Consider the following 18,999-nt stretch of genomic DNA (forward strand, 5'->3'; position numbering starts at 1 on the left):
CTGCGGCGGATTATTATAGTGTTCATTAAATTCATTGCGTAGGACTTAAAAAAGCAGACAAACTTTGAATAATTTCTGCGCAAAAAAGAGGCGGAGGGCATCTCGTTACGCTTCGGATGCTGTGCTGTAAAGCATATCTTTTACTCATGAGCAAAAATTATAAAATTTATTAGTAACAAACAGCCTCTGTCATTGCTTCCTTACTCAAACACGCCTTAAGCATGCCACATCTGCGGTTACGTAACCCCTGTCACATAATGCACGTGACTGTGGTACGCGAGAGTTATTCCGTGATTGTTAGGACCTGATCACCCAGTGTGGCATGGCGTAAACTCAGACAGATGGCAACTTCGGCGCACATGGTTCTGCCCGTGGAAGGAGCGGAAAATACTCAATATCCACGCGAGCTATCCCTACCTGCTCCGCTATCGCAGAGAAGGTCAGTAGAATTTCAGTTGTACATGAATAAAGAATAAACAGCATTATTTGTAATAAATCCTGTTCAGCAGTGTTCTTATTTGGCTCTTTGTAACCGCTCACTCCCGTCTCTGATGCCATCTGCAAGTGCCATGAGGGAACTTCAAAAAACCGAAGAGAAAGAAATAAAAACCAGCAAGCATAACAAAACGCTTATGCCCAATACATGCGACAAATTCATGGCAACGGGAAACGTAAGTCTGGAGCGAAAATAACCACATTTTCAGCATTTTTCGCAGTCTAGCTGCGCCAATTCACCTGCTGGCTCTACGTGCACATACATCTGTCATATTTATGCAAGTTCTTCTCGCTGAACAAACGCCAATTTGCATGCAACAACGCAATTTCATTTTCCGCCTCTCCTCTTGTGTCGTCCATCGTTTCACGCTGCTTCAGTATGGCAAACCAATGTCGACAAGCACTCGCTTCTGCATGCCCGACCTTGAGCTTGAGCACAGCAGGCAGTGGAGCCACTCAGTGAAATTCTGGACACCCACCCCGCTTATAATAACATATCAGACAAGGATTAAGGCCAGGGATGAGTTATGCGGGTGGCTACCTTAGCCAGAAAAATGGTGCGGAACTTTTCCTCACTGCATATTTTGGTTATCTTCCCTGCAAGGAAAATTACCAGGCCTCCTCGGAAGACGAAGATGCTGAAGGAACAATGTTTTAGTCATCATTCGCGGCACCGTCTTCACCCCTCCGGGAAGTTTACACATGGGGATTGTTTCTTTTCTATCAGCTCACCATATGCCTATGCATGATTTAAATGTGTCAGAACTCTTAGTGCCTATATTGTAACCTTTCCCATTTATATGCCCTCAAAACTTCATTGCGTCCGAATAGATCAAGACTAACCTTAGCGCGCGAACCTCAGCGCTGTGACTCAATGGTGACTGCATATAGATCTAAATGTAAGCGACATTTTATTTCTTTTCGATTTATTTCACATTCACAACACTTCTCCTTTTTACGGCTCTCTTCTTTTTCTGAGACCTGCGCTACATTTCGGCAAAACCTTTCAATTTATTTATTGCAGTTCCTGAACTTTGTCACCATCCCAGCGTCGCTTATACGTGTCAGCACGTAGACGAAAAAGACAAGGACGTGTACGCTTAACCCTTCTTTAGGATTAAGGCCAGTGTTAAGCGGATACCTACATCAACCAGAAAAACGCGGGAATTTTCGTCACTACCTCTTTTTATTACCTTCACTTCAAGCCAAACCACCAGGCCGCTTCTAAAGACGACGACGTTGCCACAACATCGTCTTTGCCATCATCCGTGGCCCTGACTTCACCGCTCAAAGAAGTTGACACATGGGAATTGTTTCTCTTTTACGACCTCAGTATGTGCCTATAGCTAATTTAAATGAGTCAAAACTCTTAATTTCTGCATTCTAATTTTTCCCATTTGTAAGCCGCAAAAATGTGTTGCATTCAAAAAGACCAACATTAGCGCGCACACCTCGGCGCTATGACTGAGTACTGCGTCTATATGATGATGATGATGATGTCCTCAGGCTGAATGGATCTAGATGTAATTCATCGTTTTTTTTTCTACATATTTCGCATTCACACCACTTGCACTTTTCACGGCTCTCCTCTATTTCCGGGGCCTTCATTTCATTACTGCACAGCCTTTTAATTTATTTACTACAGTCCCTGCACTTCGTCAATGCCCCAGCGCCGCTCATAGGTGACAGCGTTAGAGGAAAAAGACTGCAACAAGGGCGTGCCTGCTGAAGCCTTCTGTTAGCTACACGCCGGGGACGTGCCATCGAGGCAGCTTGCGTTTGAGCTTCAAGTCAAAAAGCATTCTCCGGGTAACATGGAGCCCTTGACCAACGAAAGTGCGTTCTCTGCCACGCCCGGCGTCTCCTACCCGTCATCCGCGTCCTCAAGACGCAGCTCTGGGTCTGCCAGCTACGACTGGACTACCGGTGGCCGCAGCAGGGTGAGGTTTCTAATTAACTGTATGCAGTAATTCGCTTGCAAAGCAGCTTAATACGCGAACAAAATTGATTTGAGGGAGAGGTCCCGAATATGCAGCCGTATATGGTTTTACAAATTAAAATTTTTCCTTGGCGATGAACTGCTCAAGACGCTGAAGGCTGTGTTGCAATTCAGATTAAAAGTACCCATCCAAGGGGTCTTTAATATCTTGTAGTCCCTTCTTTATGCCGCAAAGTTGTTCATCTCAGCATGGTAGATACTTACTTAACTTTGAAGTTGTGACACTTCGTAGATGTCTAACCAAACTGCTTACCTTCTCAATGAATGCAAGATGTGCTTCCTGTGCAGACCGTGCAACAAGGCGGCTACACATCGCTGCAGTTGGAGTCGCCTGGCGAGATAAAGGAGGACAAAGAGCTCAACCTGGCGGCCAAGTTGGCAGCGGTGGGAGTCCTCTCGGTGCTAGCCTTGAGTATGCTTATGCTTCTGATACAAGTAAGCCGCTGGTACCTGGATAACCCCGTGGTCACAGAAAAATTATCTGAAAATTTCTCCGGAATGGTCATGCCGGAGGTGGTCAGCAGAACACCTATCTCTGTGCCGACGCTCAAACCAACGCCCGTCATCACGCCGGAAACGGAAAGGGACATCTCTACTATGGAGGAGCCTACAGCGACCGAGCCTGCTACTTCACCACCGACGGAACTAGAGACCACGGATGTGTCTGATTCAGGAATATCGATTGAGCCTACTCTGGGAGAAACGGCTAATTCATCATCGGCGGGAGCAGAGATCACCGACGCGTCTGATTCGGCAGAACTGACCAGCGATTCATCAGGAACATCCAGCATGGAATCATTCACGACGGAGCCACCAGTAGAAGCACCGACCACAAACTCCTCGATGATGACAGCATGGAGTGAGGAAGAGCCCACGAACGTTTCTGATTCGGAAGAACCGACCGCCGATTCGTCAGCGACATCAAGCATGGAATCATCAACAACGGAAATGCCAACAGAAGCATCTTTCACGAACTCGTCAGCGATGGAAACAGAAATAGCTGAGTCGACAGCAGACCTAACCACGGACTCACCAGAGAGAGAATCACAAACAGCACTGCCGACAGCGGAAGGCCCAAAAGGCACGCCTGACACGAATTCGACCATGGACACCTTTTCAACTGAACCAGACACACAGTCGACTGCTGAAGCGGCCACAGACTCGACTGCTGAATCGACCAAGGACACGTCACCGATAGAACCAGACACATCAGAGGCGACCAAAGAAGCGACAACGGAGACGCTGCCGACGGAAGCGACAGAGTCGGCAGCAACCCAGAGCTTTCAAAGAGCACGCGCATGACAGCGGCCTTGAAGACCGATACGACGATCTGTCCGCCGCTATTTCGCGCGCTTGTTCATCAACGAACTTATCTCTCGACTGGGTGTGAATAAACGCCCTCGTAAAAAATAAATGTTCATATTCATTATAGTGAAAGCATTACTTGCCTCAGGCGTGCCGCGGAGACACTGTGGCCACACTTTCTGTTCACAGAGTAACTCGCGTCCGTTTGGAGAAGCACTGGGGGGAAGCTCTGGTATAATTTCGGGGCAGCGACCTGGCAGCTGCGCAAGAAGTTGGACGCGGAGAGCAACATGGGTCGCACAATCCCTACGGGTGGCTGTGGCAGGAACATCCACCTGCCATGGCAGTGCCATTAGTATGAGGACTCGCCGCAATCTACGAGTGTTAAGTAGAGAATTACCAAGTCTGCATATATTGAGCTAAACATGCTGTCTGGTTTATTAGCCAACTCGGAACTAATTTACACAAGCGCACAGAATAATTCCGACAATCAACCACAAACGCATCGACGTAAACAGCAGTAGTGCACAATGCTTTCACATTCACAGCACTTCATCATCATCAGCCTGACTACACCCACTGCAGGGCAAAGGCCTATCCCATGTCGGTGCAACTAACCGCGTCCTTTCCCGGCAGCGGCCACCGTACCTCCCCAAACTTCTCAATCTCGCCTGCCCACCTAACTTTCCCTCGCCCACTGCTACGCTTGTCTCCTCTTGAAATCCACTCCGCAACCCTTAAGGACCAGTGGTTGTCTTGCCTTCGTATTACTTGCCCTACCCAAGCCCATTTCTTCCTCTTGATTTCGACTAGGATGTCATTAACCCGCTTTTGTTTCCTCATCCACTCTGCCCGCGTTACACCTATCATTTTTCTTTCCATAACTGGCTCCGTTGTCCTTCACTTACACCAAACCATTTTCGTTAGCCTCCACGTTTGTGCCCCATGGCAGAGTACCGGCAAGATACAGCATTTGTATACTTTTTTCCTGACCAATATTGATAATCTGCCGTTCATGATCTGCGAGAACGTGCCATATACATCCCACCCCATTCTTATTCTTCTAGTTATTTCCCTCTCAAGATCTGTATAAGCGGCAACTATCTGCCCACTTCCAGCATCTAGCTGCCAATTGTTAACTGCTGTTCCTTGGCGACACTGTTGAGCATTACTTTCGTTTCCGGTGTGTTAATTTTAGACCCATAGTTCTGTTCTGCCTGTCTAATTCATTGATCATCTTTGCAGTTCATTTCCTTGGTGACATGGGCAATGTCGTCAGCGAACCGATGATTACTTATGTATTCTCCATTAACTCTTATCCCCAACTGTTCCCAATCTAGGCCTCGGAACACCTCCTGTAAACAAAAGGTGAATAGCACTGGCGAGACTGTGTCTCCCTGCCTGACAACCTTCCTTATTTAAATTTTATTGCTGATTTTAAAGAGGGTTATTGTACCTATGCAGTGGTTATTGATATCTTCCAGTATTTTCGCATGACACCTTTGTACCCCCCTCCCCTCACGACAGCAGGATATGACCACCTTGTGTATATAGTACTTGGCCACAACCTTCTGTGCAAAAGCCAATCAACCCTACGCCCTCAGACCCCAGCAGCTGCGGGGCAACTTATCAAGGGGGCGGTAACACCTCTTAAGTAGTGGAGGCAGGGAATATCTTGCTCCGAACAGGCCACCATTGGAAACTGAACCTGGCAACGTTTAATGCTACAACCTTATGCCTTTAGCCTAGCAGTGCTGTTTGAGGAACTAGCAGGTATTAAATGGGATGTTAAAAGGTTCGGTGAGGTTCGGAGGACAGATGACGCGTATACAGTACCAAGGGGCGGGCACATGCTGTGCTATCGTGGAACAGCGGACAGATGGGAACTAGGTGTGGGATACCTCATCAATAAGGATATAGCCGGCTTAATAAAGGACTTCTATAGTATTAACGAGATGGTAGCAGCTCTCGTAATTCGTCTTAACAAAAGGTGCAAGCTCAAGGTGGTGCAGGCGTAAGCGCTTATATACTGCCATGGTGACCAGATCGTTCAAGGCTCCTATGAAAACGCAGAATCGGAAATGAATAAAGTACAATCACTATCCACGGTACATACGAGCGACTTCAATGCGAAGGTAGGCAAGAAGCAGACCGGAGACCAGGTGATAGACGTCTATGGCATAGGCTCCAGGAATAGGAGGAGGGAGTATTTAGGAGAGTTCGCAGGGTGAAATATTTTACGGACCATGAATACCTTCTTCCGAAAGCGAGAAAGCAGGAAGTGGACATGGAAGAGCCCCTATGGTGAGAATAAAAATGAAATAGACTTTATATTATACGCTCACCCTAGCATCATGCAGGATGTGGAGGTCCTCGGAATAGGTGCGTTGTAGAGAGCACAGAATGATAAGGTTTCGAATTGGCTTAGACTTGAAAAGGGAAAGGAAGAAACTAGTGAAGAGGAAACCCACTAACGAGTTAGCTGTATGAGGGAAAGTAGAGGAATGCCTGATACCGCTGCAGAACAGATATTCTGCTTTAACTGAGGAAGTCGATCTTAATGTTCTAACAGTGAACGATAATCTCATAGCACGTAAGGAGACTTAAGCGCCCTGTTTCTTGTTTTTTTCTAACGTGAACTGCCTCAACCTGCTTTCAACTTTGCGCCCCGTTTTAGTCCACCTGTGAGGCGTTGCCTGAACATACTTTCTTCTTTCTGTCCTCTCTACGGGGCGTTAACACAGCAGAAGCTTTGAGGACACGGCCTGTTCTGAGCACTACACCGCCTTTTCGCAAGGGTGATCACTCGCCCATAGTCGTCGCGGTGGCTCTGGATTTGGCGTTCACATGCTAGCATCGATGAACTCGAAATTCACAAACGTTTGCGTGCTCTGCGATGTCAGCGCACGGTGAAAGACCAAAGGGTGCAAAATAATTCCTGAGCTATATGATAGGGCGTGCCTACAATACACGTGTCGCTTGGGGCAACGTTTATAGATACTTTTTTAGTTCCATAACTCCTCGCAGCGCCCGTAGGGAGCAGGCGGCCGGTCGCCGTCCCTGCCACCGCGGCGCTGCAATCGCGGGTTGAGCTAGGAGAGCGAGAGTCGTCTGCTAGCGTGCAGCGTTTTGCACGAGCACTCGCATTCGAATCATCGCTGCGCGACTGCTGTTTTTTGTTTCCGGTCTTGCCCGGAGGTATTTCATAACATATGTGTGCTTGGCGCGTTTGCGAACTTAAGAGCGGTATTCTCAGCCGTGTCACAAGCGGCCGTTTTGTACGGGCAATGACGAAATGCATGCATGCTTCGATTCTGCTTCTCGTGAGATGAACCTAACCTTGCTACTTCAATAGATTCGGATTATCCGCCGAACCAGTTTTTCGCGACTGGCTGTTGTGTCTCGCATTTCGCGCAAAATTACTTTTACGTTTTATTACAGCAATACTGGTGCAAATAAAACCCGCTGCTGTCTCGGTGGCTACGGCCCGCGGCTGCTTTCCCGAAAGCCGCGAGTTCGATACCGGTGTAGGCGAAATGCAAGATTAATTCAAGGCCCTTGACATTTAAATAGAAAAATTTTATTCACAAATCCACTAAATATTGTTGCTGACAGATTTTCTGTCAACTAATTTGTCAGACAAGCTTCGCCTGCTTTCGCACTCTTCGAACTCTAACGGCGCTACTATTTTCCAAGCACTTTGCTCGCGCAAAGAAGTGCATGCGCGTCACTAAATAAAAGCAAATTCATTGAGCTGTGAACACCTCAGCATGCTCTGGTAAACCAACACCATTCGTGCCTTTCTTTACAAGAGAATCCAGCACGTTCCAAAACAGGTCGCCGAACAACTCGCCCTTTCAATCCTGTTTTATAGCACCCTCTACCGCAATTACACAGGCAAACATCTTTTCGGAAGGGTACGCGAGTCTGCCACTGACATACTCGCGCTCAATAATGAGCATAGCCTCACGCGGCAGAGAATCCTGCCTGCCAAGTGCGTCACATTGCGTCACAGAGTCCATATTGCGCTTTATTTTTCATTTTGAAAGCCACATAGCTTGCCAAATAGTACAAGGCTGTTTCTTCTGGTGATGGAACACAGTATCTGTGGTCGTTGGAGGCATCGGAGAGGTCCCTGAAAAGTATCGTCATCAGCTCCTGCCAGATCTGTTCTTTCTAGCCTTTTTCTGGATGAGGGCGTCGCTACGCTTTTCTCCGAGGCTCTCGAAGGCACTAATTAAGACACGATCAGTTCCCGTCTCACAGTTCCCTTTCACAGCTACTTCAACAGGTGTGTAAAAGAAAGCAGCCTAAATAATTGGCTGAACTTGGTCACTGTAGGGTGGTCTTCGTCACCTCCTAATGATCTCACTAGGCCAAAAAATCTCTGAATTAAAAAAAAACAGATTATATATGAGCATTTCTAGGCTTTTTCAACGTGCCAGTATAATTACCTCAAGCGGGTCTTGGTTTAACTTCGCTGTGAGTATATATAGCTGAGGCTCTTGTTGTGTAGGAAGTCTATAATGGACAGCACTGACATCAATGTCACCCTCAGGGACTCAACGGTTTGATTTGATGCAATGAGTTTGATATTTCCTCTTGCTTCCGTACGGATGGCGTTTCTCCGGGTTGCTCTTGTACCCGCTGGTACAGCCGGGCACGAAGCAAGTGGGCATCGTCGCGCTCGAAAGCTTCTTCACGGCCAGCAGCGTTTGTTGTTCTCAGTGCACGATGGGGACCACGTGCTCGCAGAGCGCGCAGGAACACAAATGGACAAAAAAAAGGAACGACAATCCCGCGCACGGGCTAAGTAGTAACTGCAGGAGAGGAGCAGCGCGCGCGCCGGCGACCGCGCAAACCTCGACTGCAGCGCCCTCTCACCGCCCGGGTACAAGCAGCGCCCGCTTTCAGAGGAGGAGTTATGGAACTAAAAAAGTATCTATAAACGTTGGCTTGGGGATCTTGTAGAATACAGTAGTTGTAGTGTAGAACACAAGGGGTACGAATACCGAATCTTAAATCTGTAGATGCCAGTTCCTGTCAGAAGACTATGTAGGCCTCTGCTACGAACATAATTAATATATTTCTAGCTTAATAGGGCTACTTTTCCAGGCATAGAAGTCTTATTTTCAGATGTTGTGATGGTCTGCCGCCAGCGCGAACAGACGAGGACAAGTACAGAAACAATTTCAGTGTGCGTCTGGTTGATGCTCTGCTTATTTTCCAGTGTTTTTATTGGATGCTGATTTACTCCCGTTGATATTATTTCCGCCCAAACTGTTTCTGATTTGCACATATCAGCTACGGTATAGTTACAAGGCCATCTGCATCAGTGTCAGCACCACGAAGTAACATCGTATTATCTATTAACGCAAAATTTGACTGCAAATTAAGACCCCTTGATTGTCTTCTTTTATGAATGAAAACACGGTAACCAGTAAATTTTCAACGTAAAACTTTACAGTTATCATTTTACACAGACGCAATCAAGCAAAAAAAAATGAGACAACGCGAGCTGCTGCCGACACATTCATTTGCATCGCATTTACCGCATGCCAAATGAGCAACACAGCATGTTTTCACACGCCAACGCAGTGCTGTTGGTTATATAAAAAAAAACGCTGTAGCACGTACCTATATACAAGCGGCCACTTGCACCCCATAGTGTGTCCGCTTCTGCGACCTGACAGAATGCGTTTGTAAAGCGGTACCAGGCTACTCTCCTTCGGTGCCGGAAAAATTTTGTCACAGATTCAATCTTCCTGTTAAAAAGAGAAAAAAAAATGTTGAGGCCAAAACGATAGCAGAGCGTGGTTTCGATCCACGGACCTCTGGGTTATGGGCCCACCACGCTTACACAGCGCCACCCTGCTTTTTTTTTCTCTATTGCATTTTCACAACGGGTACAAAGAAGTAAAACATGTCAGCAACACTTGCACTGACACGGCAGGTTAAAATTTTTCAGTTCAACCAAGTCATCCAACACATTTAACCAAGTTGGCTGATCAGGCAGTGCCTGATACACTTCCCTCAGACGTATGACACCTTCAATGAAATGCTCGCGTGGAGATCTCACAACTAATTCTGCATTGTTGAATTGTGTCCTTGTTTTCCATAAACTATGGAGACCAAGGAGCATAATAGTGTCCTAAGGGATGTCCTGTTTTCCTACCGGTAAGAACCTGATGCCATGCGGGTGTAGCGGTAAATCTTTCTTTAAGGTTCTTTGAAGCACATCCCAGAAGAAAAACGCATCCCAACAGTCTAAAAACACGTGATCTATTGTTTCAGTTTTTTTACATAGAAAACAATCTGTTGACCGAGGGACAAAGAGTCCTTTGCCATGCATCCATGTTTTGACCGACAGTGGTCCGGTGTGAAGTTTGAAGAAGAAAGTTTTCAAAGATGGGTAAACTGGCATTCTTTTAACCCTTTTGAGCACATCTGCTCCTCGGCCTCCGCAGTTTGACAATCGGTAAATGGGTACAGGGAGCATTGATTCAATTAAATCTTTATACAGATTTTTCTAGTGACTTTGGAGAGGTACTGCATTGAAAATCGCACTTGTAACATTCTGTACGGAAGCACAACTTCACGCAGATAACCTCTCACGGTACCACGCATGTTTTCAACAGAGCATACTACAACTCCTGGCAGCAATCGACATAAACGAACTTGCATAACTGTGCGCAGAAAAACATCGTTCTGGTCGCGAAGAAACATAAAGCAGGACACGATTTGTCGTACAAATAAATGAACAAGACCGAGACCTCCTCTCTTCACGGGCAAGAATAAGTTTGTTCGACTAGTTTTTTCCCATGTCGACGCCCAAATAAATACAGCAAAAACCCGATGGATCCTATGAATATTGATCTGCGAGGCGCTCAACACATTCATGACATACCATATCTTGGAGATGAGGAACAGGTTACACACAGTGGGGGCAGGGGCGACCACTATCAATGTTCACTGCGCCACTCTGCTGCTTGCATTTCACGGGAATGAAGTCCATATTCGAATGCAGAGTGTAAACCGATCTCTTCAGAAGCTCAGTTCGGCCTCCTGATCCTAGGCACACCAACGAATGTCCTTCGCACAGATGGAACGGGAGCCGGCCGCTGCCTGAGGAACTGAATGACCTTGACAGCAGTGGCCGAGAGGGAAGGCTTGCCCGCGCCCAGTATAACCGGTGGTGCCAAGTCTAGGGCGAGTATTGCCGCTACTTTCTCGGTGTATGAGCACCCGAACGTCTTCATAACTGCTCACTTTGCTTCATCCACGTGTTCGTATTGCAAGAACACTATCGAGCTTCAAATAGAAGTACAAGTGCGACCATGCACAATCCGTATGAGGTGCTGGAGCCTTTACAAATGGCATGATGTGTATGAAAACAACGTGTCCGAAACATATTTAAATAAATCCATTATTAACTAATTTCTTATCTTGTAGCGTTCTTGCTAGTTCTCCAGCCGATTTTTAAGCAAGGACTGATTGTACTCGCATTTTTTATGTAAGTTATTTTCTGGTAGTGTTATGTTCGTGCATTTTTGGTATCGATTCAAAAGCACAGAAAAATCCTATTTGCAGTCTGAAGCATAAGAGTGCTCGCTTTCGTCACTAGCGAAAGGTTTATTTTCCAAGTGTCGTTATCGTTCTATGTTCCGAGCATGCAGCCACGAATGCTATTCGAGGCTGTACGGCTCCATGTTCCTAAATGCGCTTTCTGGTCAGCCGCTCCAGAGCGTGTCCTGCACCACCACTATCGAGGGTTCTGCGTTAGTCTGGCCAAGTTGACGCCTCATGATGGGGTGCTGTGGCGCTCTGAAGCAAAGCTTCTTGTATCTCTCCCGCCTTTGTCCCTCTCCTGATATAGTCTCTGAGGACAACTCCATCCAGCTTCGTTCTGGGCAAACGTAGATTATATCCCTAAAATATATGGCCTATAGACTTCCTAAAGACATTATACAGACTTTGTTACCTTCCTATAGACCTTTTTTTGCCTTTCGGAAGTTAACTCTCTATAAGAATAAGTCTACAGAAGTGTATGGCCATACATCTATAGATAGCCTACAGACTGCATATGGAATTTGTATTCTCTAAAGGCTAGATTATAAGATTTACCTGTAGAAATCTATAGACTTTATGACAAAAGACTGTAGACCATCTCAAGAAACTGTCCTAAGGGATGGCTTTTTCTGGGTATGTTGACCACTGCCCGATAACAAAGCACGCGTTTTTTGTCGTTTAAGAAGAGATTTGGTCCTTATAGTGCGATAATCTATCGATACAGATCAGGTTCAACTTGTACTCTGTGTTTCTTTAAATACTACAGTTTTCTTAATGTTGAGAGCAATGCTCGCATCAGAAAGCTGTAGCGGCCCCTGACGACGTACTCTATCCCGGAGGCCGAGGGTGCGTAATTTGACCTAATATATGGCTGCAAAGCGCTGCCCCTAGCGGACCTCTCTTCGTTTCCAAGTAACATGATATCAAGGGTTTTACTACATTTATACCGCCCCGTTGTACCAACCTGTCAATAGCCTGATGCAATGTCCAGAAAGTAAGCCCCATCTCCACCGGTCACGTAGGCTGGGGAATTTAAAAGGACTCTGAAACACTTTTGAATGTTATCGGTAAATGTGTTCAATGCGTAGACCGAATGCTCTTCAGCATTCACACTACATATCAGCCCTTCAAATGAGACCTGCGATTCATAAAAAAATTTAAAAGGCCGTACATTTCTTAAATCTACAGGCCGATTAGTCACCAACGTAGTGACATTTTTGCAATTATTTTTCGAATATATATAAGACACGATTACGGGGATGCCATGATGAGCGACATGGAGCCTGGCGCTTGAATTCCTTGCAAACATGACGTCAGAGGTGTACCTCGGGTGTGGGTTAACTCCGCTGCCTCTAGTCGTCGCGAGCGACCCGCGGGTGAAGTGAACTCGCCAATGAGTCCTTGCTGTCATCGCCGGTATTCAGACGCGTGTTTTTACACAGGGCATGTTTGAAGGGTTGGAAGCCCATCGCGGTGGTCATTTGGAGAATTCGCGCTTTGACATCCGAGTTCATGATGCACTCGCAATGATAGGGGTGGAAGGTATACGAGTACAAGCGCATACTATGACGGCCGGCTAAGTGGGTGCGGCCACCGGAAATAAACAAACCGGCTGTGGATGGGTGACGTCTTTTCGGGAGGGGCGCTGTCCCAACCTGCTTCCTTTGGCCGCGTCAGACTGTATCACTTGAGGAAAGAGTGGACGAGTGTAATTTTATGCGAAGCATATTACTAGAGGTACACTACAGCCCTTCGCCGTGGTTACGCGCCGTGCACACCACGTGGTACAGTGACGTCACACCACGTGACATACACGTGACACATGACGTCACGACCGAGGAAGACGGAGGTACACTACAGCCCTTCGCCGTGGTTACGCGCCGTGCACACCACGTGGTACTGTGACGTCACACCACGTGACATACCACGTGACACATGACGTCACGACAGAGGAAGACTGAGGTACACTACAGCCCTTCGCCGTGGTTACACGCCGTGCACACCACGTGGTACAGTGACGTCACACCACGTGACACATGACGTCACGACAGAGGAAGATGGGGGTCCACTTCGCGCCGTCGCTGTGGTTGCACGCCGTGCAGACCACGTGGTACAGTGACGTCACACCACGTGACATACCACGTGACACATGACGTCACGACAGATCGCCGTCACGCGCTGGGAGAGGGAGAACGATGCCATCGCACAGAGAGAGAGAGAGAGAGAGAAACAACTTTATTGCCATAGATTGGAGGGATTTAGGGCAGGTGGGCTTGGTGTGGCCCCCAGGTGGGGGCGACTTCCTGGGCCCACGAAATGAGTGCCAGTTGGATGCTCTTGTCTGGCCTTTTGAGGAGTTGGTTCCATCCTTCTTCGGAGGGAGCTGGCAGTAAGGTTCGAGGGGGCGGATTTCCCGCGCAACCCCAAAGGATGTGTGCCTGGGTGGCGATTTCTCCCTGGTAACAATTTTGGCAGACGGGGTCATATTCCGCCTCTGTGATGAGTGAAAGTCTAGAATGGCTAAGGATGGAGTTCGTCTGCAACCTGCGGAGCAAGCTGGCTTGCGCTCGATTCAAGTCGGGGTGTGGAGGCGGGAACTGGCGTCACATCTCTCTGTAGAGGTTGGTAATTTCGGCAAAGGTCTGGGGAGCCTCGGCAAGAGCGTCTGGGTCCGTGGGGCCGGCCGCCCGGTTGGTTAGTCCTGGGGCTAGTCGGTCGACCCCTTCGTTTCCAGAGTTTTCCGCGTTGGCGGGTACCCAGACCAGGTTGATCTTATGGTCGAGAGTGCAGCCGCGAAGGATGCGTGCAGCGGGGTGGCAGATAAAAGCTGCTGAGTAATTTTGTATCGCTCTTTTCGAGTCGCTTAGGACTGTGCGCGTACGTTGGTCAGCGATGGCCAGCGCGATGGCGGTTTCTTCTGCCGCTGTCGGAGAGTGAGCTACTACTGTGGCGGCGGTGACGAGAGTACATTGTGGCGTGGTTGCACAAGCCACGTATGTGTTTGCACTTTGCCGTGCAGCATCTACGTATATTGCGTGTTCGTCGGCAAGGTATGTGGCATCTAGTGCTTGGGCTTTCAGCTGACGGCGCGTATCATGGCGGCCAGGTAGCATGTTTTTGGGGATTGGTTTTATAACTAGGCGGACCCCTATCGGAATAGGCGTCGTGGGGTGGACGTCGCCTATGGGGTTGATGTTGAGACGGTCAAGTATGAGCCGCCCGTGTTTATTGCGGGAGAGGCGGTGGATTTGGGCGGTCTTGTGTGCCTCTATGAGTTCTGTGAGCGTGTTGTAGATGCCGAGTTGGAGGAGGTGCTGTGTGCTGGCGTACTGAGGTAGCCCCAGTGCCGCTTTGTGCGCTGAACGTATAATGCTGTTCACAGCTTCCTCGTCCTTCCGGCGGAGGTGATAGTAGGGGTAGGAGTAGACTATCCTGCTAATGAGGAAAGCTTGCGTGAGCCGACAGAGGTCATCCTCCTTCATACCTCTGCGGCGGGTGCTGATGCGGCGGATAAGGCCGTTGATCTGATTGGCTGTGGTGCGGAGGCGCTGAATGGCCTCCGAGTTTTGCGTGTTGTTCTGTATTAACATACCCAGAACGCGGATGGCGCGAACCGGAGGTATGGGATGTGTGTCGACTTCAAGCACAATAGGTTCTTGCGGGTCGGGGACTGGCAAGCGAACTCGTCTGTCCCTGATGACTAGTAATTCTGACTTCGTGGAGGAGCATGTGAGCCCGTTCGCCTGTACTAAGGAGTGTACTTTATCGATCGCTGTTTGGAGGGACTTTTGGATTTCCCCGTCAGAGCCAGAGTTCGTCCACAGGGTAATGTCGTCGGCATATATTGAGTGTTTAATGTGAGGTATCTCTTCCAGGAGCGGACGTAGGCCTCTCATTGTAGTGTTGAAAAGGAACGGAGATAGGACTGCTCCTTGTGGTGTTCCTCGGGTGCCTAGTGTGATCTTCTCGCTGTGGAGGTCTGCAATGTGAAGTTCTGCTGTACGGTTATGAAGAAAGTCGGCGATGTAGTTGTAAGTGCGAGTGCCTACATTCATCTGTGAGAGGTTTGCCAGGATGGAAGCATGTGACACGTTGTCGAAAGCCTTGCTGACATCTAGGCTTAGGATAGTTCGTGTAGCTCGGATGGGTCTCGGATCGAGGATGTCTTGTTGGATTTGCGACATAATGTCTTGAGTGGAGAGGCCGGTCCTGAAGCCGATCATAGTGGGGGGAAAAAAAGGTCCTCTTGGTCTACGTGAGTGTGGAGTCTATTGAGTATGACGTGTTCCATGACCTTTCCCAGGCAGGACGTGAGCGAGATGGGCCTAAGGTTGCCCAGCTCGAGTCGTTTGCCTGGCTTAGGTATGAAAATCACTTTGGCATGCTTCCAAGTGTCTGGAAGGCGACCCTCATGCCAGTGTTGGTTGAAGAGGTCCGTGAGTGCCTCGACGGACTGATCTTCGAGGTTACGAAGCATCTTGTTGGTTATGTGGTCGTCGCCAGCGGCTGCGGTGGTTTTAATCTGGTTGAGGGCGGCGCGGACTTCTCCTGCCGTGATGTCGGCGTCCATGTTGGTGTTCTGAGCACCCGTGTACCCTGAAGGGATGGGAATTTCAGTGGACGTATTGATGTATTTGTCTTTCAGGGTAGCGAGGAGTTCCTCATTTGTGCCCTGAAAAGCGTGTATGACACGGGTGAGGTTCTTGTGAGATGTGGATTTGGTGTGAGTTGGGTCCAGTAGATGTCTGAGCAAGAACCACGAGTTTTTGCATCCTAACTGGCCGTTAAGACGGTCGCAGGTTTGATTTCATTGCTCCTGACTCAGTTTGATGGAGTAAGCTTCGATCTCTCGCTCGAGGCGAACGAGACGGAGCTTGAGGGATCGATTGTGTTTTTGGCGCAGCCAGCGAGCGCTAAGACTGCGCTGGGCCTCCCACATGTGTATGAGTTTGGTGTCGGGAGAGGGGCCATCCTCGTCCTGGGTAGTCGTGGAGGTGGCATTGGCGGTGTCTTCGAGCAGTGAGTTTGTCCATGTGTCCAGGTCGTCTATGGGGGCCGAAGTGCGTTTGGCGCGCACGTATCGGAAGGCGTCCCAGTTAGTGTGCCTGATTTTTTGGTTGGGGGCTTTGCTGTGTGTAGCCGTGAAGGTTGTGCTGAGAACATAGTGGTCGCTACCTATGTTCATGCCGAGGTTTTCCCAGCGTGCGTCTGGGATGTTGCGGGCGAAAGTGAGATCGGGGCAGCTGTCCTGTGTGACACTGTTTCCAATCCGAGTAGGCCTGTCGGGGTCTAGGAGTAGTGTCAGGCCCAGTGTTTGGGCTGTCTCCCACACTTTGGCTCCCTTACGACCGCATGCTTTGCGGGGGTAGCCCCACTCGGTATGCGGCGCGTTGAAGTCACCTAAGATGAGTAGCATCCCTGTTTGTGCAGCCGCGCAGGCCTTACGAACGAGGGTTGCCACTCGTGTACTTTTGTCGCTAGGGGGGCTGTAGACGTTGAGGATGTGGAGTGGGGCTTGTGAGCGGCTGTTCGGTAGGACCTGTACGAAAGTGTGCGGAACCTCGGGGCAACTAAAGTCTATATGATTAGCTGCTAAATTTCGGTGGACCAGGATGGCGGTGTTGGGCCGTTGGTCTGGTGTCGTTTGTTGGTTATATGCGGCGTAGCTGGTAAGTTTCGTGTCCATGTAGGTTTCCTGAAGTGCGATGATGTGGGGGGTGTGCGGCTGGGCCTGCAGGGTGTGCTCCAAGGCTCGCCGCTTCGCCTTGAAGCCCCTGCAGTTCCATTGCCAAACTGTGAAGGGGGAGCTAGCCATCGCGTTTCCCGTAGGGTTCGGGGCGCTGTGATAGCGCGACGGGTGATTTAAGAATGCCGCCTGCACGTGAGCGCGCGGTTGCACTCTCCAATGTGGCGACAATAATGGGTGCTGGGTAGTTAGGAGGGGTTGTCGTCTTCAAAGGGGTTGCGGATATCTGGGGATTGGTGAGAGTATCGAGCCTGGCATGAAGGGTTTGGATGTTGGCTGCCATTGTGGCGCAGCTTTCTACTAGACGGCCAATGGTGGGGGCTAGTCGAAGGAGGGCGCCCTCGAATTGGGCCATTCGCGTATCAGCTGCTTCGAATTTGGCATCTATGTCTGCTTGTGAGGAGGGGGGAGGTGCTTTGCGCTTGTTGCGTTTAGACTGGTCAGTGTCCATGCGTGGATCACCTACGGGGTCGGATGTGGGAGCGTGAGCCACCTGCTGCGGTTGCAATTTGGGGTTTGCCTGTGCTGATTCTAGGCTAAGAATTTTGGCATTTGCTTTGGCCAATTGTAGCTGAAGTTCCTTGACCATGTCTGTCAGCTCCCTTACCTGTGAATCTGGTGGAGAAGCGGTGACTTGTGCAGGAGTCTTCCATCCAACTTGTTTGACTGCTTTGGTCTCCGGCCGGCCTTGAGAGCTGGCCCGAGAGCTGCGTGAGGCGGATGTGGAACGGCTGCGAGTGCGGCTGGAAGGGCTGTCGCTGCCGAGCGGGGGGAAGGAGTCGTCCCGCTGTAGGTTGTGGTCGCCGCGGTTGCGGTCTCGGGACCGGGACTGGCGTCCGGGGTTTGTCGAGTTGGAGCCGGTATCGGCGTCAGTGACCGATGGGGAATACTTGGGCCGAGTGGAGGACGTGAACCGGTATTTGCAGCTTCTGCTGCCTGTCGGGTGGCCACCTTTGCAGACGATACATGAGGCTTGGCACGTGGGCGGTTGGCCAGCTGGAGGAGCGTCATGTGCTGCGCCACAGCGTCGGCAGGTTGGTTTTCGTGGGTGGGGGCACACATCCGACCTGTGCCCTAGCTTCCGGCAGTTGAAGCATGCCTCCGGCCGGCTTTTGTAGGGGAACACCTCAAAAGTGAAGCCGAGATACCTCACGTAGCGGGGTAGCTTGGCATTAGCGATAGTCACCACGAAATGTCGTGTGCGGCCCATGCGGCGTGCGGCGACTATGGGGAGATCGGGGTTTCGAGCTTGGAGCTCAGCGAGGATCTCAGCGTCGGCCTCGTGACTGTAGGCTCTGTAGATTATTCCTCGCACGGAGTCATCGGGGGCTGGGGCATACGTGGCTACCAGGATGGCGTTAGAGTCAATGGTTAAACTTTGTATTTTAACATACAGGAACGCCCGTTCTTTGTCCGGTGTGCTGATGGTGACAGTGTTGTTTGTAGGATGGATGCGGACTTGGTCGGCGGTTATTGCAAGGTGGCCGTCGATCTTGGCGGCGTTGTAGATGGCCATCGCCAATTTGGCCGGGCCGACTGCGTTGAGGTCGACGGTACCTTGAGGTCGGAAGACGATTTTGTAGTCCTCTGAAGGCAGGCGAGGAAGTGGTCGTCGTTTAGTCGGCAGAGGTGGACGGCCGCGGGGTCGTTGGCCTGACAGGACAGTGGTGGCTGCGGGCGTTTGGGTGGTGGCCGGCGGCGTTGCCGGTGGTCTGTAGCGGCGTTGCATTTCGAGCGCCGTCCAAGTGCCATCGGCCAGCTCCGCGGCGGTAACATCCGTGCCGGTGACTGTGTACTGCATGTTGAAATGCAGGGAAGCGCCGTCGAGGCGAAGCGGGCTCCCAGCAGCCCCAGCTGGGAGCAGAGCACGCACTAGGCGTGCTGA

The 18,999-nt window shown here is 49.7% G+C and overlaps 1 protein-coding gene across 1 annotated transcript; it reads left to right on the forward strand.

Annotated features, from left to right (window-relative positions):
• Nucleotides 1-2,309: 2,309 nt before the first annotated feature.
• Nucleotides 2,310-3,884, forward strand: LOC149343679 (uncharacterized). The gene is made up of 2 exons (XM_089547046.1): nt 2,310-2,435; nt 2,783-3,884. Exons 1-2 carry the CDS (start codon nt 2,310-2,312, stop codon nt 3,794-3,796), a joined length of 1,140 nt encoding a protein of 379 aa, XP_089403172.1. The 3' UTR covers nt 3,797-3,884.
• Nucleotides 3,885-18,999: the final 15,115 nt, after the last annotated feature.

Source organism: Amblyomma mixtum, chromosome 5, assembly GCF_055824585.1.
Source record: "Amblyomma mixtum isolate Tamu chromosome 5, ASM5582458v1, whole genome shotgun sequence".
Taxonomy (NCBI): Eukaryota; Metazoa; Arthropoda; class Arachnida; order Ixodida; family Ixodidae; genus Amblyomma; species Amblyomma mixtum.